Source organism: Mustela nivalis, assembly GCF_964662115.1.
Source record: "Mustela nivalis genome assembly, chromosome: 8".
Taxonomy (NCBI): Eukaryota; Metazoa; Chordata; class Mammalia; order Carnivora; family Mustelidae; genus Mustela; species Mustela nivalis.
In genome coordinates, this window is record NC_139027.1 from 80541242 (window position 1) to 80564082 (window position 22841).

The window sequence follows — 22841 nt, forward strand, 5'->3', positions numbered from 1 at the left end:
CCCTTGGCTCGGGTTTGTACCACACCCACACCGAAGAGGCAGGAGGATTAGCCATCCAGCACCTTCTCAGAATGTGTGTGTTATGCTGACCCAGTGAATCTTTTTTCTTTTTTCTCTCCAGAATCCTTGAATAACATCTATCTTAATTATTCTGGGCTGTATCTTGCTTCACTGAAGAAACTGCTCTGGGACGATTTTCCAGCGATAGCTTACAGTTGCGCCCTGGGCCATGATAAGGAGGGATAGAGAGGTTGCGATCCCTTGTTTTCATGGCCGACCGTGTATTGATATGAGCAGGAATTGACTGTGATTCAAGGGCCACTTGAATTCTGATTGTGTGGGTAGGCTAGCCCACGTGAATTCCCTTCGTCATCCATTCCCCACAGGCAGAATCAGCATCTCAGTTTCAACGTCTCCCTCGTTCTTCAGTGTTGTACTTCATTCCTAGCATGAAGGCGCATCCTTGGGCCACAGGAGCAGGGCCTAGGAGAGGGGTCTGCAGGGCGTGGGAGGTATGGTGCCCCCCAGCTTTCTCAGATAGGGAAAAGTGTGTTTGGAAATGGGGAAGAAGTTTGGAAAGATGTAGAGGCGAGGTCTGTAAATTGTGAAATGTGATCCTCCTCTTAGTTCTCAGGCAGACTTTTCAGGATCCAGAATTAAAAACAACAGCGCCTTTTGAGCACTGGTGGCGGCCCTTGTATGGCTGATTCTAGTAAATTCTGATGCTCGCAGACACCGGAGTCATTCAGCTCCCCCCCCACCCCCCGCTTCCAGGGCTTAGTAGTGTTCTAGGGCAAACCTCATATCCCAAAATTTTTTCCAACCAATGTAGAAGCCTGAATTCCCTTGAATTCAGAGGAAATAATTGATTCTGATAACTTGGGCCCATGGTGGATCTCTTTTATATTCTCTCTCAAAGCTAGGCTATAAAATGTCATATTTTCCCCAATGTCCTATTCTCTTTATTATACCTAACTACAGATTACCTTTCTTCAGATAAACAGTTTGCATTTTGCTTTTGCAGTTTCCTCTTTCGGTTAACTATCAAGAAACTTCTGGGAACTATTTGGGGTTAGCTTCCAATCTGATTGAAGACAGACACTGTCATCCTGGGCTTTGATTCTTATGACCAAGTCTCTCCAGGATGTGTCCTCTAGGAGAGAGTCATGGCTGTGGAGCTGGAAGAGACTCAGTCGGGCCACCAGGGCCATCATTTTTCAGAAGAGGAGACTGAGGCTGGGGCCTGGCAGTGGCAGAGCTGGGCCCAGAAATAGGTCTTAAGCCTCTGGGCACAAGGTCATCACGCACCCTCCCCTGTGCCTCCCCTTATATTTCAATGTAGGTGCTGGTCATTTTACAAACAGGAGCGGGATTGTAGTTGTGAATTAAAAGACAAATACTGAGTATTGAAGTCCCCAGATCGCCATCCTTGTCTTAGCTTATTTTTAGGATTTCCATAAGGTATAACAATAAACATTTAAAATTTGCTTTTCATGGTTGTAGGCACTGATTTCACTTCTTTTCCTTAAAGATGAATTTCCATAGTCACTGGATTGAGATGGAGAGACCAGTGGCACCAGAACCAGGAGACCCTTGGTTGAGCCCCTTTCAGCCATGGGGAAGTACTTCATTTCTCCGTGTTCTCTGAGAAATTGAGAATACAAGCCCGCCTTCCAAAGGCATTTGTGTGATGATCAAGTGAGATCATTGAGGGTGAACATATTCTGAAAATTATTAGTGCCTGAGAAGTGTAAGAGGACAAGTGACAAATGACAGTCTCATTCCATTTTAATTTAAAAAAATGGGTAAATGAAAGGACCGATCTATCTGTCAAAACATAAGAACACAATGCTTACACAGGGGCTCAGAATTAGGCTCCTGCTGTATTCCTTCCCAGCTGTACCGCTCAGGAAAGCTGCTGAAACCTAGAACCTCCCCATCCTCCCATGAGCTAGGGGTCTGGTAGTGGCTGCTTCATGCTGTTGGTCTGAGGATTCACTGGCATAGTCTGTGTGAAGCCCCTAAGATTGTGCCTGATACTCAGTAAACAAGTGGTGCCTACTGCTTGTCACTGTTGTTTTCTTCAGTGAACATTTATGTTTATGCCAATTATACCTAAGAAAATTGTGGAGAAAGTGTTAAAAGAGAAAGAAACAAACATATCCCTAGGTGGCTGGGATCTTGCTATAGGGCTGTATAGGAGAATGACCAGGACCAGTGGCTGGCTGCTCTGTCCATTGACTAAGGGTTGGAACATTCCATAGCCAGACCGATCCTGCAGAAACACACATACACACACATAATTAAGCCCAGGTGCCAGGGAGACTGGAATGCTATCTCCCTAGGTATTTTACCTTCCAAAGGGACAAAGCCCAGACCTTAGAGAACTCTCCAGGTCATAAAGGCCCAGACACGAGGGACTCTCTGACTCCTGGGGTGACTTTGCATTCAGAATGTCAAGTTAGGAACCCAGGGTCCTTTCTATCTCATCTCCAAGGAGCAAAGGTGTCTCTTTCTCCTTTCTGGACACGCAGAGAGAGAGGCAGCTACTTCTCCCCTGTGCATAAGCAGAGAACATCCTCTGTCTTTCATCCCTCATCTCTGGGGTTCAGCCAGCATGCGCGTAGAGTGCCTCCATAGGCTCTCGTCACCTTGCCTGGGGTCTAGGGGTGGGCACCGATGCTGCAGTGTCCCTGGCTGTTGGTCTGGTTGTGAGTGTCCCTACAGAGCCATCTCATGTTTCTGCAATATCCACATACATGAAGTACATAACTGTGCCAGCGGGCAGCATCTCAGACCCTGGATGGTTTCACAAACAAGCCACATAACTGGGCACATCACTGTGCCCAGAGAAACCTATGTCCTGTCTCTGAGACATGTTTAAGGACAGCACAGCCCACAGGGGACATGAGCAGGACCAGGAAGCTGCGGGCGGCCTCTTCCAGTGTCCCTTCTTTAAGCAAAGACACCCCCCCACTGGTACATGAATAAGCTGCCATTTTTTACAAATTGTAGCTGGATCCTTTTACAGAAGAGTACAGTCCTAATGAAAGGACTCTGTCCCAAGCCATTCCTGGAAGAAGTGGAGAATGCTGGCATCTCCTGGCGTTTCTGCTTCTGATCAGCCTCATCTGGGAATTTAATCCATTTTCTGATCAAAGTCCAAAGTCTCTGTTTTGTTCGAGCTTTAATCGTTGGCTGTAAAGACTCCTTGCTATTGCACGCACACACATTAAAATCGGGTTACAGCCAAACAGTGATTTGGTTCTGAGGCCTGGGGCATTGGGTAGGAAAAACACATTAGATAAATAGACAGTCATACCTTCATTATGGGAAGGGACTCCCATATTTCAGGTACCAGTTAACAACGTTTTCAGCATATTGGGAATATTTTATTCTACACGCTGAATTTTCTATAGGCTGAAGGCTATGTGTGAATGGTTGAAATGGCCCCAACCCGTGTTTTCTCTCATTTATTTTTAACACTCAGTGACGCAAAAGAAGAAAAATGATTTAAATTCAGATGCTTTCCAAACTCCAGTATGAACTTTCTCTTCTTTGTGATTAAAAAACAAAAAAAGTTTCCCGTTCTTTAAGGAAGCAGATAATATATTTGTGAGGCCGGCTGAAGAATCCCTTTATAAAGGAAAGTGGCTGAGGCTTGGGAAGGACTTACGTATGAGGAAGCCCGCTCAGGACTTCCTTTACCTTACCCATCAGTAAATTGTTCGGATGGGTTGAAAGATGGGAATTGCTTTGTGACATCCCATACTAGACCGAAGCAATTCGAGCCCCACTGTGCGCTGGGATGCCACTGAGGGCCAGATTCTGAGCTGGTGCTTGGAGGGGCTCCGGGGCCTTTGGCTCAGGATGTTTAGAGGCTCGGGGGCTCAGATCAGCCAGCAGTTTGATGACTCTCCTTAACCATGTATTTCATACTCAGAGCATCAGTTTTCAGAGAATTAGAAGAAATAAGGATACATAAACTCTACTGAAAGGTTCACCTTTCTTTCTCCTGGCAACACAGAGGAACCTGTGATTATGAAATGATTTCGTATAATTCCCCTTGACTTTACAGGTGTCGAAAATGTAGGGTAGAAGGCTGACATGCGTAGGTCCAAGGGTGCATTTTGAAACTAATCCTTCATAATGCATTGCCTTTCCAATGAGCTGTTAGGTTGATGAGTGTAGGGGGCCGTTTCTGGTTGTTTTCATTCTGGATCAGGGAGTAGTCACTACTGATGCTGTCCAGGGAAGTCATGTATACGAACTGAAAGTAAGAAGAATGTCTTGTGGTTGTACATATTGGTCTCGTGTAGGTCTAACATTTTCCCCAGAGCAGTGGTTGACCCTTTCATCAAAATGAATTTTCCTCTGGCTACTCTGGCTCAGGAAGGAGATAGACAGGCAAGGATGAGGAAGGCATGAGCAACACAGGACCGTGGAAATACATGGGAGCCAGCCAGACGAGATCCAGCAAACGCTGTTTCTGCAGAGCTGACTAGAACAAGGGCATCGGCCACCCTCTTTTGCATTTTGGAAGAGACTCAGGGGCAGGCAGAGGACAGGGGAAAGTCTAAAGTGGGGGCAGGGAAGGCCCCCCCGTGTTCCCTGATGGGAGGCTGTAGGCGTGGGGAAGCTGGAGGTGGGCTCCAGAAGGTGATCCATTAAGGGTCTGGTAGTTCCGTAGGTGGCAGTGGGGGATGTTGGGAGTCAGGGAAGTTACTCATTTTTACTCAAGTCCTGGCCATTTGGGGCTGATCATTACAGAGTCTGTTGGTTGGCATTTTGGATTATGGCTAGCGGAGGTGGCCTGACTTCCTGCAGGAGTGATGTGGAGGTTACAGGCTGGCTTCCTGGGCTGGGGACTGGAGATAGCACTGGGTTTCCTGGCCAGGTTGCTGCAGGGTCGGGGGTCAGAGTTCTGTTTCTACATATGGTCTGGCCATTGTTTGTTTGTATACTTAGGATCTCAGGACCAACATGGCGCTGGCTGGGAATAAACAACTGACCAGCACCGGTTAGCCTGGGAGCTCCTCAGGCTGTGTAGCTCCCGGGCAGATAGTGGGCACTGAGAGTGGTCCAGTGTTCACCAGCAGGGCCCTCCTTGCCACCGTCCATTATCAGCTGCACACTTGGTCATGAACACCATGGACACCAAAGTGTTTGCGTGTTTGCGTGCAGAGAGCTCCCGACTGCCATCCTTAAACTCGGACTTCACGTTAGTGAACCACTGGTCTGAGGGGCATACTGTTTTATTGGGTAGGAAAGCCCCATCCTGTTTTTTAATAGTGACTGGCTGTCTTCATCATCCGAAGACTCCCTACAGTGGAAGATTCTCGTCTGTCTTGCTTCACCCCTGCTCTCGGCCTCGACATGACAGAGGTTTTCTGGCCAGGAATGAAGTCTTCCCAATCGCTCTGATAATGTCCTTCTTTAGTCATTTTCTTGACACCAACCAGAAGTTCAATGTCATGGCCTCCCTGTCCTGGGCACTGTGTCCGGCCTGAGGCCAGTGGAGGCCATGACCAAATGGCTTGGCAGTGTTTGTACCAGCCCTGGTGCCCGTCGCTGTGGTCCCGACAGTGCCCCCGGGTGTTCTTCTGAAGGGGGTCCCTCTGCCCCCCTGTTTATTGTTTGTGTGTTTATTGTGTTTTTAACATCATTGGTAGTCAAAGGGGACATTAGAATCCTTCTTTTCTAGAATTCAAGAATAAAGTTTTCAGAGTTTAAAACATTAAGTTTTATACAAAATGTGTCTAAAGTATCTAAGTTTATAAATAAACTCTAAAAATATTATGTAGGGTTTTGAAAGACATCTGCAAGTTTTGAAGACGGGATGGTTTTAAACAGGCATTTCTTCTCTTGCCTTTGTGTGTGTTTGTACTTTTAAATTAAATGACATCCTCTGAGTGTAGGAGTTAAGTCAAAGCTGTCAAGATTTTTTTTTTTCCATCCTAATAACAACCCTTGTGCCATTGACTACCAAGAATAACAATGAGCCTTTTTTTAAGCTAAAAAAGAGTATTTATTTTCATCACTGAAAGGACAATTATTCATGTCCTTAAGTTATTTAAGGTATTTTTATGAATTCTATGAATACGTCATTTTGAAGTTCAACCACACAAAATAAAAATTCCTTGTTCACAGGCCCTCCACCTGAAATATTTGGGTCGGTGGGTCTTGGCCTTTCAATAATAATTGCTAACACTTAGGGAGGACTTTGATGTGCCTTCTGCTGTTGGAAATGCAGTAACTATCTTAACCCATCTGCTCTGCTCTTTATCCTCACTTTATAGCTTGCAAACTGAGACCCAGAGAGGTTCAGTCCCTTGCTCAAGGTCACATAGCCACAATTTGGACCTGAGCCATCAGACCATTGATCCTGGGAGGGCCCACTTGCATGCTGTTGAAGCATCTCCCTGGCTTTCTCCTAAAACATAAGCTTAGACAGAAGAAAACACATTTACTATATGTTTATATCTCAGAACCCTTTGTACTTTTGGAGTGTAAGACATAATAATGGTCATTAGGCTCTTCCCTTGAACTTGACCCGAGCTGCTGCTAATGTGCTACCCATAGGCGAATTCAAGGAAAGACAGGAAGAATGATGTGAAATAGAGAGAAAGAAAGAAAGAAAGAAAGAAAGAAGAGAAGAAAAGAAAAGAAAAACGAGGAGGTTGGTGGTAGAAGTATTTTATGATTATCTTCTGATCTCTGTTGTTGTTGTTGATGATGATCTTTTGATTAAATCGGTTTTAGCAGACATTTTTTGTTTACTGCAATGAAATATTTAACACCCACTGTCCACTGTCCACTGAACTGTCCACTGAAAGATGGCTACAATGGCCAGGTTCATGTTGTATATATTTTACTGATCAATCAATAGGAAGAAAAAAATGTTCAGATCCAAGGAGCTGATGAGTAACTCCTCAGCAAGGTATGATGCCCTCAGGAGGCATGGGTTGCTTTGGCTGAAACATAGTGAGACTTTCCCGAACGCGTTCACATTCTGCATTCATCTCACAAGGAATCAGAAGGCCTCAGCAGGATATGAAGACCTTCAGAAAGAAGCCAAGAATAGTGTAGAAGTGCCTCCTTTTCGGGCAAGAAGTGGCTGATGTAGTGACTTCAAGGACCACTTTGGTTCCTGCTGTGTTTGGGGAGTGATACCCACAGATAAAAACACTGTGAAGATGGGCCTTCCTGTGCTGGAGAGGAGAAAACAAAGGATTGATGAAGAAGGGGAGTCCCTGGCACATATTTTTAAGTTTGATGGATCTAGTCTCTTACAGAAGCGAATGTCTTCGAGGACTTTCTCTGGCAAGGGGGAAGCACAAGCCCAGAGAGAAGAATGCACAGGACTGAGGGCTCAGATGCCTGACTGGGCCCAGGAGGATTCAGCCTCAGCCACGTTCACGTTTTTAGGAGGATTGTTATGGATTTTGCGAGAGCCCTGATTACAAAGTCCTGTGGGTTCTTGATGGTCTGCTTTATCCCTATTTTTTTGTTTCATTAAGCCTTATTTTTTTTAGGATGTAATTTTTCAGGATTTTATAATGTTCTAGAAGAAATGTCTGCATCATACTTGGAAGGGTAATGTCCTGAGAAGTTCTTATAGGAACAGGGACAGGTCAAGGTCTGGATCAGAACTTGAGTTTTTGCCACTTTGGGCTCCAAGGGAAGTCACAAAGGATCTCAGGAAGGAAGAGGTGGACAGTCAAAAGAGAATTCACAGAGCCTCAGATGCCCTACATAGTGTGGCATAGAGCTAAGCTAGGTCACCGTAAAACAGTCACCTCTTGGCCTAGAGCATACACTGTTTCTCTGAAGCATCCTATTGAATGACAGGAATATACACATGCCATCTCAGGTGGGAAAGTGATCTTTTGCTTAAATGTGTGGGTGTTTAAGAGGTTACCTGCATAATCAGAAAATAGGGGGCCAGAGATACCTAAAGAGGACATTTCTCTCTAGTCAGAGACTAGATAGATCTAGAGCTGGAAATTATTTTAGATTTGACATTTACGTTGTCAAGAAACTTTCCCATATGTCCAACAAGACTTTCTATTTAATTTCAGACTGGTAAAAATAATTCTATTTGAGGGAAAAGCTTGTTGTTATTGTTTGTCCCAAATTGCCCTGACACCTGTTCTCTGCCTTGAGCTGCCTCACCATGAGCCCCAAGTGTCCTGCTGTAGGGTAGAGCCAGTGTATGGCTGGGACACATCAGTACACAGGGCCCACTGTGGCATGTCACCTGACAACATTGTCCATACATCAATCTCAGGAGCATGGGATTCCCATATGTTTGAATCTAGGTTAACCTGAGTTTAGAGACTCACTGGGGTGAAGAAGATAGTCAGTTTCCTTCCCCAAGTACTGCTCCATGAGCAAGATGCACTTTTTCCAAATGATTCTTCTAGAAGCATTCATTTTAGCTAATGTGACACCTCAGCCTAAAGTCAGCTCCCCTTTCTCAGGTTTGGTTGGTAGTTGAGTATAGGACTAAAAGTAGTTAAGGGACCCTAAACCATGTCTTCAAATAAACTGTCACCTCCCTGCTTAATTATGACCACTAATAAATCCTGGAAAGGAGAGGATGGTGGCAGCAGGCCCAAGGGTGGGCATAGTTACCAGCAGAGGCCAGCTGTGAATTCCAGCTCCATTGCCCATTAGCTACAGGAATTTGGGCACTTGGTGTCATGACCCTTGGCTTCAGTTTGTTTTCTCACAGAGACTGAAATATAGATGTTCCCTACAGTCCCTTCAGCTCTAAAATTTCTGCCTCAGATCGCAACATTATTATAAAGTTATTATGAATGTGACTTTATCGTATTTACAAAAAGCTATAATATGTTTCCCAATCATCAGTAGAAAGAAATTAAAATTGTTGAATTCTCTTTCTTTAATATTTTATTTATTTATTTGAGAGAGAGAGAGTGAGAGAGCATGAGCAGGGGTCAGTGGGGGAGAGGCAAAGAGAGAAGCAGACTCATTGTGGAGCAGGGAGTCCAATGCAGAGCTCACTCCCAGGATGTTGAGATCATGACTTGGGCCAAAGGCAGATGCTAACCAGCTGAGCCACCCAGGTGCCCCTAAAATTGTTGAACTCTTAACTTTGCTCTAAAGCCATGTTGTGGAAGTTTTCAGGTACCAGGCGTTTTTTTCAAGGCTAAATTTTGTGGAAAAGAGGTTTTGAAAGACTGGAGACAGGTAGGAGGGAAAGAGAAGGAATATGGCCCCACTATCTGTAAGAGGCCCCACTATCTGTAAGAATTTGATGTAAGCTAAAAGAGGCCCCACGAGTTGGTGACAGAGGGGGAAATTACACTGTAATGTTAGGGAAGGTAGTTAGTCATTTTAAAAAACAAAAATCTAAAATTTCACATCTTCACTTTACCCTAGATAGCCAACTTGAATTCCATATAGCTTTAACAGTGATTTATTTAAAGTAGGAGAAAATAGAAAAAGAAACATTTGTGAAACTTAAGTAAAGAATTTTCTATAGAAGAACAAAAAGAAGTTGCAAAATAAAATATTGACAGATTTGATTTAAACTTCTGTGCTTCATAAAACGGCAACCAAAATGTAAAGACAGTTCACCTGGAGAGGACACTTGCTGAAAAGAATGAAATCTTCAGTGTAAGGGAACCTCTAGAAACAGACTTTATACCTAAGACTGTAATCCAGAATTTCTCTGATTCTGGCCCAAGAATCACTTGCATCAGAATTAGCTAAAACGATAGATCCCCTTTCCCCCCACTGGATGTTTCCGCCCATTCTTCAGCACGCTGAGATTGAAATGATCTGTTGCCCTCACTCTGGCAGAGTCCATTCCTTCCTGTGAAGGCACAGAAGAGAAATGACATATGGTTAACAGGAAAACGGTTGGTCTCTTGAGAAGTCGAGGAAGTGCAAATAGAAATGATGAGATCGTTTTTCATTAATCAAGTTATCTTAAAAAAATCATAAATGGTCACTCTTAGGGGTGTGAGACGTGCTTTCCATGGCATTTATGGTGTTGTGTATGAGGAAAGCCATCTGCCGGACATGTCAAGAGCCCTTTACATCTTCGTGCTCAGATGTGAGCATATGAGCGCCATAATTCTAATTCCGGGACCTCCCCTAAGGGAGTAACCCCAACTGCTCACCACAGTGTTGTTTACAGCAGCAAAAAGTTGGAAACGGCAATGTCTGAAAAGCTTGGTGTGGTCGAATCAACCCTGAGCGGCCACTGGCTGGAATAATTACAGCTATTAAAAGTACTATTTCTGGAGACTACAGAGTAACACAGGAAAATGCATGTAACATTCAGTGAAAGAAGGACCATACGAAGTTAAATCTGCAGCATGATCTCAACTGTGTAAAAGGCACCTGTACTTAGGAAAGGAAATGCAAAATGTCAGAGGTGGTTGCCTTTGAGTCATAAGTCCATGGAGGATTTGAAAGGTTTTTATTTAAAAAAAAATTTTTTTTTTAACTTTTCTGGGTCCTCCAGGTTTTTGAATGACTAAGTATTCTAACTTATATGGGGGGAGGTGGGAACATACTCAAAGATGGTCTTCAGTCTTCAGTCCTGCTGCAGGTGGGCTCTGGGAAAGGAGGCGCAGGGAGTCCCACATTATCTCAGGTGTGCTGGCTGGGTAGGTACAGTTGTGCTCCCATTTCAAAGATAAGGCCCTGAGGCTTGGGCAGGGTGGCTGACTTGCCTTAGGTTCCTCAGCAAGTAACATTTTTTGGGAACCCCAGGGAATGATGACCACACCATTTTGAGGCAAGAATTTTCCCCATGGGACTCTACCCACCAGTCTTAGAATTTGGCTTAATTTGACAGATATTTGCAACTTCCAGGGACTTAGGGTGATCCATTCAGACCCACAAGCCTGTCCTCCTGTTGAAGTAGGGAAGAAGGGACAGTGTGATGGGGCAATTTGAGGAAGGCACCCAACCTGGTGTGGCTGTGGGGAGTGGGAGGGGCTGCTCCCTGCCTGACAGCTCCTCACTCTTTACGGCTAAAGGACGATAATATCCAAGTAGAAGAGCAGACCTCTATGGTTGGCTCTCTCTAGAAGTGTCAGACCTGGTGGGCTCGTGCTAGTTCTCTGGCAAGGGAGTTCATTCAGTGGGTAAAAAAACAAAACAAAACAAAACAAAACCCCGCTAATGTCTCTATATAAATTTCACTCATTATTTTTCCATATCACTTAAAACATTAAGCACACTGAAGCATTAATTAGCATGCTGAACTTCCTGAGAGGAGCAAAAATCATTTGAGCTGTGAATTTTAATTACCTATCTTGTAAACTCCTTTGAGGTAAAGAAGCCCTGTCTCCTTCCCAGAACATCGACTTCAAGGGGACTCCTTGATTTCATAAGACTATCCATCAGAACTACAGCGAGTGAACTGTTGTTCACTAGTTGTTAAGCCTCTGCCTTTGGCTCAGGTCATGATCCCAGGGTCCTGGGATCGAGTCCCACATTAGGCTCCCTGCTCTGCAGGAGGTCTGCTTCTCCCTCTCCCACTCCCCCTGCTTGTGTTCCCTCTCTCAGATGTAAATTTAAATTTACATTTATCAGAATTCTCTCAGTCAGTCATCCTCTGTGATAGGGTCTAGACACGTTGGGCTTTATTTACACAGTCCTCCACAGGGTAGCTCACCAGGGCTCTAAGTGGCTATGTCCTGGGTGACCATGTGTGCTGTCATGCCGGAAATATCCGTGCAGATCCCACGCAGAGGCAGAGGACATGATTGTCATCTTTGTGTTTATAACCTCAGGCCTGGAACAGTGTCCTTTTGTGCTCAGTTGCTTCTAAAAGGTCAGTGCTTCCGAATAGGCCTTTCATGCATTTCAGAAGGAGGCCAGGGAGACCCCATAGTGCCAAGACAAATTCGTGGTACCGTTCTGCTTCTCAAGGCAGGATGTGTGAGAGGGAAAATGAAATAAGACAGTAGTCACGTGAGGAGAACAAAAGGGAACAAGCTCACCTTTCTGGCACGCATCTTTCCACCGGATGGAGGTGTGAGGGCAAAGGTCAGAAAGGCAAGTGGTGACCTGCGGAGGGAACAGGAGATAACGCAGCACTGAGGAAATGTAAAAGCTGTTAAGTCCTGCCTTTTGAGGCTGGTCAGTGGGCCCTCTGTGGCCCGGGCTGCTGTCTCAGAGACAGCCCAGGGGCATGTTGTAGGAGATTGTGGCAAAGGGCCAGGTGTGTGGCTTGGCCCAAATCATGACTTGCCTAACAAGAGTGGCTAAAACACAACTCGAATTAGCCTGAGCAAATGAGAGAACGTGCTAGGAGGCTAGAGTAGGTGCAGAATCCAGGGAGGAGAGACCCACGCTGGGGCCTCAGGGCTTGGGACTAGGGTCAACCTTGGCAGCTTCATGGTCCCATCCCGAGATAGTGTCTCCCTGTGATGGGAAGAGCCCCCACATCACACCCTAGCACCCCGAGGAGAAAGAGAAAGCCTTTCTCTCTGGCTTCTGTAGTCCAGTCCTGGGGCCAGATTCAGATTGGCCTTGGTTGGTCACATGCTGTCCTCCTGGGCTACTGCAGTGGCTTAAATTATATTTGGAAAGCCAGGGTCTTGTGCTCTCGCTGGGAGTCAGGTGACAGGTACTGTGAGGGACAGCTGTACTAAAACACTGTGACAGGAACCCAAAGGAAGTAAGAGTCGGCTGGAAGAACGGAAACCCACAAAGAGGGGCGCTGCAGACCGGCTGCGTCCTTGGTGATCATCATTGTGAGGATGTTCACTCATCAGTCCTTCCAGGCCCCTGCCGAAGAGGTGTGGCCCTTGGCTGCCTGGGGCTTTTGAGCCCCCCAAATGGGGTGAGTCCAAACTCATGTGTGCTGTGACTAGGTTTCAAGACTTACTGGGGGAAAAAAATGTAAATTATGCTATGAATAATTTTTAAAAATTTATTACATATTGAAATGATATTTTGTACATGTCAGGTTCAATGACCTCTATTGTCAGAATTACTTTTATCGTTTTACTTCTCTTAATGTAGCTTCTAGACATGTAATATAACATATGTGGCTTGCATTTTATTTCTCTTGATGGCACTATTGTAGGCTGTGATATTTCTATCTTGGGGTATTTGAGTAGCAGGATACCAGTTAATCCTCAAGTGTATTAGCCAGTGGACATTCATTTTCCTTGAAACGGTCTCCTGAAACTTTAGTGTGTGTTCCCTGTTTGAATGTGGAGGGACTTCAGTGACTAGGTCATTATTTGCCCTTCGTAATTTTGAGACAGAAGTTTAGTCTGTCTAGAAAAGCTTAGTCTGGGGGCGCCTGGGTGGCTCAGTGGGTTAAAGCCTCTACCTTCAGCTCAGGTCATGATCCCAGAGTCCTGGGATCGAGCCCTACATCAGGCTCCCTGCTCAGCGGGGAGCCTGCTTCCCCCTTTCTCTCTGCCTGCCTCTCTGCCTTCTTGTGATGTCTGTCAAATAAACAAATAAAATCTTTTTAAAAAGAAAGAAAGAAAGGCCCAGTCTGTCTTACCAAGCAAGACCTAGACTGTGGCCCAGACTCACCCAGATAGAACCACATCAGGTTCAGGGCAATAACAGTGACTGACAGATGTCATAGTTTATGTTCAGAATCTCATTCTTGGATCCCATCAGTGAAGGTTTTCAAGTCTCCCTTAAACCACCAGCATTCTGGGACGCCTGGGTGGCTCAGTCAGTTAAGCATCTGCCTTTGGCTCAGGTCATGATCCCAGGGTCCTGGGATCAAGCCCTATGTCGAGCTCTGCTCGGTGGGGAGCCTGCTTCTCCCTCTCCGCCCTGCTCTTGTTCTCTCTTGCCATCTCTGTCGCGCACTCTCTCTTTCTCTCTTTCAAATAAATAAATATAAAAAACAAACAAAAAAAACAATAAAACAAAACCCACCAGCATTCTGAATTACTTTGTTTCAGCTCTTACAAATTATTTTTATACCCCGGTGTTGACTCACCAAGCATTTAGTCTGCAACCCAGATACGAGAAAACATTTCAGAGCTTAATCAAAATGGGAGCTCTCTGCCTGCTTACAGGTCTCACTCCTGCCCCCTCCCATTCATCTAGTGGTTACAGCCTCTGGTATGAGCTACTGACTGGGCTGGGTCCTGGGAAAGCAACAGTGAGATGACCAGGGGCTGTTCCCCAAACTGGTGGTCTGCTACCAGCTTCTGCTCGCCTGCATGTCTGGTGTATCAGTGGCTCTAAACCAGTGTTCCCCAAAACTCTTGCAGGAAGAGCACGATGCCTCATATGGAGAGTCTCGGGATAGGCAGCCAGCATGGAGGGGTTGAGGACACCGGCAGAGGCCCGTGCAACTCCCCTCTTAAAGGCCTCCTCAGAAAACCCTGTTTAAATCACCCAATCATGTTCTCCAAACATGTTTGAGTTATTATGTTTTCCAGTAATACATTTTGGTTAGCTGGATTAGAGCTAAGATCCCTACTTAGTCAAGCAAAATTAAGGAGCTTTTCCTGCAATTGACATATTGAGAGAAATACATCCAAAACCAAACCACAAGAAAACAAACAAACAAAAAAATAGATCCAGCTCTGTCTGGCTCCTCAGGAACATTCTCTCTAGGACAAGCATTAGACTTCAGGTAAGTCTCCTCTGGACATGTAAATAACCAGTAAAAACCAGGCAAGACTGTAAATTAGTTCATTTGGTTGAGTGACGAGAACGGTTTCATTAAGCGGTTGCCCACTTTCGTGAGCAAAAGCTCCCAACGCTGTCTGCTCTTAACAGAATAAAATTAGTGAAGACTTGAGGTATAGGAGAAAAAAAAAAGAAAGAAGATATTTCCTCTTTCTCCTCCTTCAAGACCATCTGAAACTGACATTTTAAAACTCCATGTTTTTAAGGGGGAAAAATGGAAAATAATAACGCTCGGCAGAATTAAAACCAATTAGCCCACTTTGAGTACAACTCATTGTAGTTCTTAGTTGCGCAACAATTAGAAAATCAGAAGCTACAAAGAGAAAACCTGTATATATGTGTGGGGGCAGGGAGGTTCAGAATCATAATTAAAATGAATCGAAAGGAACCGTCCCTGTGGCTAGGGGACGACTGAGCCAGAAGGAGAGGAAGACCTTCTGGCCGGCAGTTGGATGATCACACCCTCCCCTTGTTGGTCTCCTTAGAAGTCATTAAAAATTTCAAAGAAGGTAGTAAGAAGATGCCTGGGCGCTGAGGAGAGCCAGTGCTAGAGAGTGGCAGGGTGCATTGTTGTTGCTGGAATCAGGGTAACCTGGGGTAGGAAGCACAAGGTCATTCCCTGAAATCTCCTTGTGCTTCCACGCATCGGAGAACATGATAATGAGAGAGGCAGCCGGTGGGCCGTCACTCAGTGTGACAGCTGCCCTTGGATGTGGCCACTGGCTTCCTGGCTCCCTGCTTGTCAAGGTGGGACAGGCCAGAGCAGGCCATGGCAGTAAGAAGGTAAACTGCAGACACAGGCCCTTGGGCTTTAGGGTCAGGGAGTGGTCTAACATTGAGAGCCTACTGCCTCGCCAGTGGAAGCTGGCCAAGTAGGTATGATCATGTGCCCTTGAGTGCCGTGTTGGAGGCCACCTGCTGTCTGCTACAGGTGGGCTGCACTTTGCTCTGCAATTTGGTTTTCCTTTGGTATTTCCAGGTTACTTTGTGCCTCTGATACAACTACTCATGCAAGTTTTCTCACCTATAATATGTGATCCTCTTTGCATCTTTTTTTTTTTAGAACTTAAGCTCCCTTCCTCCCTGCGTTGAAGCACAAGCATGCTGCCTTCAGGCACTATACTCAGCTGCTATCTGTTACAGGGGAGCTGGAAAGCCAGTTCTAAAACTTTCTTTAGGAACCTGGAAGAAAAAGTTGTTCCTCAAAGGAGGAACTGATGCCATGTTAAGAACAGGAGACTCATTCAGTGTCAACTAATACGTTGGCGTGATGGGTCTAGAAAGGGTGGGTGGGGGGTTAAGTCACCTCCATTGCTTCCTATGGAGGCTTTTGCTGCAACTGACAGGACTTGTCACCATAAAAGCCACAGGTCCTCTGACTCAGCCTCTGCCTTCCTGGGCTCAGGGTGCTGCCCACATGTAAAAACTATGACTGAGGGAAAGTGAGACCTAGAGAAAGAACGTGCTTTGCCAGGCTATCCAGTGGTAGTCATGGTTAGACTTGAATTTGGATCTTCTCTTTATTGAAGATGGTCTTTTTCCCTTTTGTCCTCTGCTTGTACCTTTAAAAAAATGGCAGAGGAAAAAATACACCACTTGCTTGTATTAATTTCCTCTCTGTGCAAAGAAAGCACCGTCAAACCAAAATTTTGCTGTGTGAATATCTATTTCCGGTTCTCTGCGTTTCCCCTTTCTTTACAGAGAAGGCTGGACTGGGGCTGGAGCAGGACTGGAAGACTCAGGTGTGCTGGTCAAGGAGCCATTTAGGAGAAGGTGGTGGGGACCAGGACTGCATATAGAAATTAATCACAGAAAAAGACATCATTAAGAGCAGATCTCACAGAAGGTCCCAGGGTGACTATTATGTGAAATTAATTAGTACTTATTCAACTTTTTTTTTAATCACCTTCTTGGTACTATGAAAATTGTCCTAATTACTGACATCACTTGTTTTAAGTCATTACAGATCATTATTTTCCGTGTCACTCTGTGCGTGGATTTGAATAGAACAGCCCCTTCACCTCTGTGGGTAGTTTCCCCACATGGTAACATGTTTGGACAAACAAGGTCATTCCATGAAACCCCCTTTATGGCAGGTTGGCAAAATCAAGGTCTCAAGGAAAGAAGATATTGGAATAAAATAATTGGCAGTTTTGCCGGGACTGGGTCACCAGGGGCCTGATACCGCCCTCTTTAGCATTTGTCCTCAGTGTAATGGGAAGAAAACAAAGGTGTGTTTATTTAACCTTTTTATTCTGGATCATTTCAAACTTAGAGAAGAGTTGCAAGAATAGAACAGCTAGCTTTCATATATCCTTCTCTAAGAATTCCTGTTCATATTTTATTATACTTCCCTCATCACACTCTGTATTTCTATCCATATTACTATTTGTTTGCTAAAGCATTTGAAGATAAGCTGCTGATGTGGGCTGAAGGACACTTTCCTGTTTATCCTGCCTACAGTCATCAAAATAAGGCCATTAACCTTGAAGCAGGCTTTCTCTCTCATCCTCAGGAGCCATTAAAATGTTGCGGATTGTCCCTCTCATGTCTCTGGTGGATCTAGAATCCACTGGTCTCTCCCATCTGGGACAGTTACTCCTTCTTCATGACCTAGACATTGTGGAAGGTCACATGCCTTTTACTTTATAGAATGGCCCTCCATGTGGATTTGTCTGATGTGTGCTTATGATTAGATTCAGATTGTGTAGTTTTGGCAGGAACACTCCGTGATGTAATGTATCAAGACCATGCTGTCAACGAGTCCCATTACTAATGAGGTTAGCTTTGATCACTTGATTAGGGCAGCATTGCCAGCTTTCTCTGCCGAATTCTTTTTTCCTCTTAATAAGTATTAAAAGATATTTTGAGGCTAGATAAATACATTGTTTCCCATCAAGCATTCACTCACTAGGACATGCTCACTCAGTATCTTGTTTTTTTTTTGCTTGAAACAGTCATTACTATGGTAGTAGCCAAATGCCCAGCTTGGAATTCCTTCATCCCTTATACATGTATTAGTGGGCAACCTACTTGAAGGAAGAGCTTTCCTTCTCCTCTAGTCTTTCATTCATTCATTCATTCATTCATTCCTTTGGATGAGTTTGAGATCATGGATTCCTGATTTATTCCATGGGTTAAAATTACATTTTTGGCACTCAGACTGTCCCAGGCTTGGTCAGCAAGAGCCCCTTTAAGCTGGTCTTTGACATGTCCCCATTATTCTTTGAGCACATATTACCCTCTATCACAATAAGATGACCCGGGCTCAGCCTGTCCTTTGCCTGCTCCACCCTGGAATAAGAGCAGTACATGGAAGGGCTCTGAGCTGAAGAGTGGCTTGCTTTTGTTGGCATTTAAAAAAAAGTACTGCAGCTGCCCCTTGAGAGTATTGAAGGGAGAGGCGAGAGCCGATTCAAGGATGCCCCCGGGAACAGGGAGACCACTTCCTGTCCTATGCGGATGGGAGGTGAGAGTGGATTCAAGGTAGATTTGGAAGCTAGAACTGACGAGCGTGTAATGGTGGGGTGTAAGGGGGGATGAGGCAGGGGGTGAGAATGAAGTAAGAAAGGCAGGGAAGGGGATGAGCTCTTTTGGCAGGAAGATAACCAGTTTCAGCTTGGACCTGTGCCATGTCAGCGTAGCAGGGAGGGAGAGGGCACAGGGAGACGCAGGAGTCTGGAACTCAGGAGACAGGCTTGACTGGAGACACATGTCTGAGAATTGTGAGGTATCATACATTTGAGGGCCTCTTCTAGAGGTTTTGAATCCAGCCCTACGGGCTAGAATAGCTTGCCCTGCTTACTTGCATTCTGCCTTGTTTTCATTTTGCAGCTCTCGGCAGGCAAGCACTTGGCATTTTCACACATATTTCAAAGCTTCAGGGCAACTTTTCTGAACTGGCCCTTGACCCATTCTCAAGAAGGAAGAGGGCAGCAGATGTCTTCCCTGTGGTACCCCATGACCACCCAGCCCAAGCAGACTGGGGAAGGGGTCCATTGTCATTGCCACACATTTTTTGTGTTGAGGGATTTGTCCTGCATGATGCATATGTTAAGAAGAAAGAATATGTGTATGCCTTTTTATGTACACATGCATGTGCATGTAGATATGTGTGTGTGTGTGTGTGTGTGTGTGTGTGTATAGATATGTAGTACTTAAAATGTTTGCTGTCAAAAAATACATTATCACAACGTTAAGACTGAAAGACTGACAAGGGATTTTTGAAAACAGAATGTAGATAAAGAATCCATAATAAGGAGTCCATAATCCTGGCACTACCACAACCCATCAGAGGGTAAAAGGAACAGATCAGAAGAACACATACCAACCAAGAACAGCCCCAGTCAGGACTGCTGCCCAGCAGATGCTTACACACGAACACACAGCGCTTTTGTCGCCCAAGGCTTGCTCCTTAGACCATAAACCAGAGATCTGGCTTTCATGCATTAAGTTCAATCATCTTAGTAGATATGGATGTCATTTGTTTTGGCATTTTTGCTAATGTTTTTGGAGTTATATTTGCCTCTAAATCAGAAACATCTGGTTTTACTGATATTAATGGGGCTGCTCTTAACTTTTGCTTTTGTCTGAAAAGCGAAGTTGGGAGCTATCAGTACCTCTTACTCTAATTTGGATTTTAAATCCAGGACCAGCAGTAACCATGACCTGGCATTGGGGGAGGCCCGCCGGAAAGCTAGAGCCACACTAGGCGGTGCTGCTGTTGGCGGGGCGGTGGTCACATGGTGCACCTGGCAATGGAGGGGTGTGGTCACGTAGATCTCACCCCACAAGCTACTGTCCCAAGGCTTCCCTTATTATAAACGTCTTAGATCCTTGGTACATGAGAAGAGGAGGTTTATGGGTCCCTTTATGCTTTATTTTTTTTTACATTTCCCATAGGCATATTTTTTTCTATCAGGTCAGCATACCCTCCACTCCTTTATTTATTTATTTTTTAAAGGTGTGTAGGGTCTGGTTTCTATAGTCAGTTTGGCTGGAAGATCTACAGAGAAAGGTACAGGCAGTGTTTGGCTCCTTTTTTTCTTAATTGAAGTAGAGCAGACATACAATGTTATATGAGATTGGGGGTATACAGCATAGTGATTGGACAATTCTATACAATACTTGTTATTGTGTCGTTACTGTCTGTCACCATACAGCATTATTACAGTATCATTAATGTTACTTTTCATCTCCATGACTTACTTATTTTAGAAGTAGAAGTTTATACCTCTTCAACCCCTTCAGCTATTTCGCCCATTCCCCTGAACCCTCCTCCCCTCTGGTAACCACTAGTTTGTTCTCTGTATTTATGATTCTGTTTGCTTTTTGTTTGTTTTGTTTTTTAGATTCCCCATATAAGTGAAATCTGGCACTCGTTTTTGTCAGACTTATTTCACTTAGCGTAATACCTTCTATCTCCATCCAATTTGTCACAAATAGCCAGATCTCATTCTTTTTATGGCAAATTAATATCCCACCATATATATATCTACCACATTTTCTTTATCCATTCATCAGCCAATGAACACGGGGTTGCTTCCATATCTTGGCTATTGTAAATAATGTTGTAATAAATATAGGGGTGCATATATCTTTTTGTATTAGTGTTTTTGTTTTCTTTGTGTAAACACCCAGTAGTAGAATTACTGGATCATATAGTATTTCTTTTTTTAATTTTTTGAGGAAACCCCATACTGTTTTCCACAGTGGCTGCACCAATTTACATTCCCACCAACCGTGCATGAGGGTTCCTTTTTCTCTACATCCTTATTGACGGTTGTTCCTTTCTTGTCTTTTTGATACTCTTCTTAATGAGGTATCCCCCTTCAGGCATCCACACGCATGGGATCCCATTTTGTGTCCTCCATACTAGAAATGGCAGCTGTCTGTGACTCACGTGACTCTCTCCTTACACTACCTTTCAGCAGCATTAGCAACAGCTGCTTGTGAAGTTGTTTGTAAAGCAAAGTTGTGTGATCACAAAGGAGTAAGCCCAGCCTTGTCCTGAAATGGCATCCTCTCCAATAAGGAAGAATGTGTGTTCTCTTTGTCGGGGACTGTAGCTCATGCAGAGCTGTGTAAAAATAGCAGCCAGTGGTTTGTCTGATTATTGCGATGCCTCTGAAAGTCTACCTTGAAAAAGGGTCCCCTCAAACAAGAGCGAGAGCAGAAGGGCCAGTTTGTAGCTCACCACAGTGAACATTGATCCCGTGAGTTTGAGCGCACACATAAGTAATGCAACTTTGCTGATCAGTCACACTAGTTTTATGCAAATGGGAGGGACCACAACTGCCAGACTGTGCTCCCTTTTCCACGTTTGGTTGGCCACTTGGTTGGCTGGGTGGTTGGATGAGAGCCCCATGTGGTTACCCACCAATCCCTTCCTGGGCCATTGACTGTGTCTCAGTGGGAGAGATTCTGGCGGGCAAGCAGAAGCTGTTACCAAGTCTATGCTGCCCAAGGGCCCAGCCATCCATACTTCATGCTCAGTGGGTTGTTGGCCTTTTTCAATGTCCTCAAGGGTTGTGCAGCCTAGCACTAGCTTGCATGGGGGAAGTACATCTGATGGGTCAGAATTGCACATGAAGGACTTTAAATAGCCTTTCTTTCCTCCTCCTAGTCTAAACACAGGAATGGGAAATTGTGGACACCAAAGAGTTGCATATTTAAATACAGCTGGACTGTTTTTGCACAACGGTGAAGTACTGTTTTTTTGTGCAAATGTTTTATATCTTTGCCATTTTGACCATTCTTATTTTATCTCTTCCATCTGTGAGCTCTAATAGCTCCTATTATGTATATAATTCATATAGAGCTCCCTGGATTCCACTTTGAGGGGTGATTATCGCTGTACATTCTCTCTCTCAAACACTATACCCTCCCTGAAGGCAAGCTTTGAACCCAAAGCTCATCTTAATTTGTCACACAGTCTATCCCGAGCAGACCACAATTCAGCACTGAGGAATTGCCTGAAATGAATGAACGAGAACATTTCCACTGCATCAGCTCTGGTCTGTTGTGAAAATGCTATGGTGAGATGTTGTCGAGATGGGATGTGTATTGTACTTGAAATATCAGAAGCTAGAGGCTTAGTGGGAATTTGGTTGACTTAGACTATTATGATGTAGTGTTATATTTCTTTAGAAGTTATGAATAATTCAGAACACATAGGAGATACCTTTTATCTTTTCTGGCTTGTTGATTTCCATGGAGTTATTGTGCTTAATACAATATGAAAAAGAGGACAGAGGGCTCATCTGAATGTCAGCTCAACATTTTGTGGTTATTGTCTTAGTAACTGTTAAGTTACCGTAAATCCTAGACCCAGTAGGCCATTGAGGTAAAATATTAGGAGCATCTCTAAACTGCTTATAACTTTCCTTGCTATTTTCTAAAATACTGTGGTATAATAAGATCCTCTGCTTCCTAAGAAGATATAAATAAAGCCTCTGCAACACATAATGGTGATGAGTTAGAAGTTAAGCTCCCTTCTGATCAGCCAACGGCTCCGTGGAACAAATAACTCTAGGAGAACCCAGCTTTAGAACACATATAGGAAGTGTCTGGCTTTAAAATTACGGAGCTATTTCTGAGGCACAAGGCAAATGACACTGAAAAACGTTTGCAAAGTCATTTATATTGTTTGCACATCTATTCAGCCAGAAACTGTAGCATAGCACTCCCTTAGCCCTCCCTGTCTTTTAAAGTGACCACTAAGTGTTTCAGGGCTTGTCGCCAAGGACTTACGGTAAAACTACCAAGCAGTAGTTTTTCAAATATACTGATCTCCTGATCCCTTGGCATTCTTAAAAACCAGTGAGAATCGCAGAATTTTTGTTGACATGGCTTGTATTTATGGATATTTACCATTGTAGAAATTAAAATAGAGGAAATCTTGAAATAAATATTAGTTCACTTGAAAGTGGCAATAATAAATGCATTCATTGCATTTTACTAAAAAATAAAAACTGTGTTTCACTAAACAATACAACTGAGTGAGAAGAGTGGCATTGTTTGAACTTTTGCAAACTCTTTAATGTCTGGCTGAATAGAAAGCAGATAAAACACATTAGTATCACCTAGGAAACTCCACTGTACACTCTTAAGAAAATGAGATTTTTTTTTAAAAAAAGATCATATCTTAGTATTACTGTAAAAATAGTTTTGAC

The 22841-nt window shown here is 44.2% G+C and overlaps 1 protein-coding gene across 7 annotated transcripts in view; it reads left to right on the forward strand.

The window, feature by feature from the left end:
* Positions 1–22841, forward strand: part of NPAS2 (neuronal PAS domain protein 2) — a 152989-nt gene that overhangs the window by 14895 nt on the left and 115253 nt on the right. For 2 of the 7 annotated variants that reach the window (XM_082747075.1, XM_082747078.1), the window contains exon 1: positions 12654–12835. The exons of 2 other annotated variants lie outside the window; for them this stretch is intronic. In XM_082747075.1, the coding sequence (XP_082603201.1) occupies positions 12831–12835 (5 nt within the window). In that variant the 5' untranslated portion in view covers positions 12654–12830. Of the gene's footprint in view, positions 1–12651; positions 12836–22841 lie in introns of those variants that run through there. 3 more of the 7 variants (XM_082747076.1, XM_082747073.1, XM_082747072.1) reach the window with 3 other exon arrangements.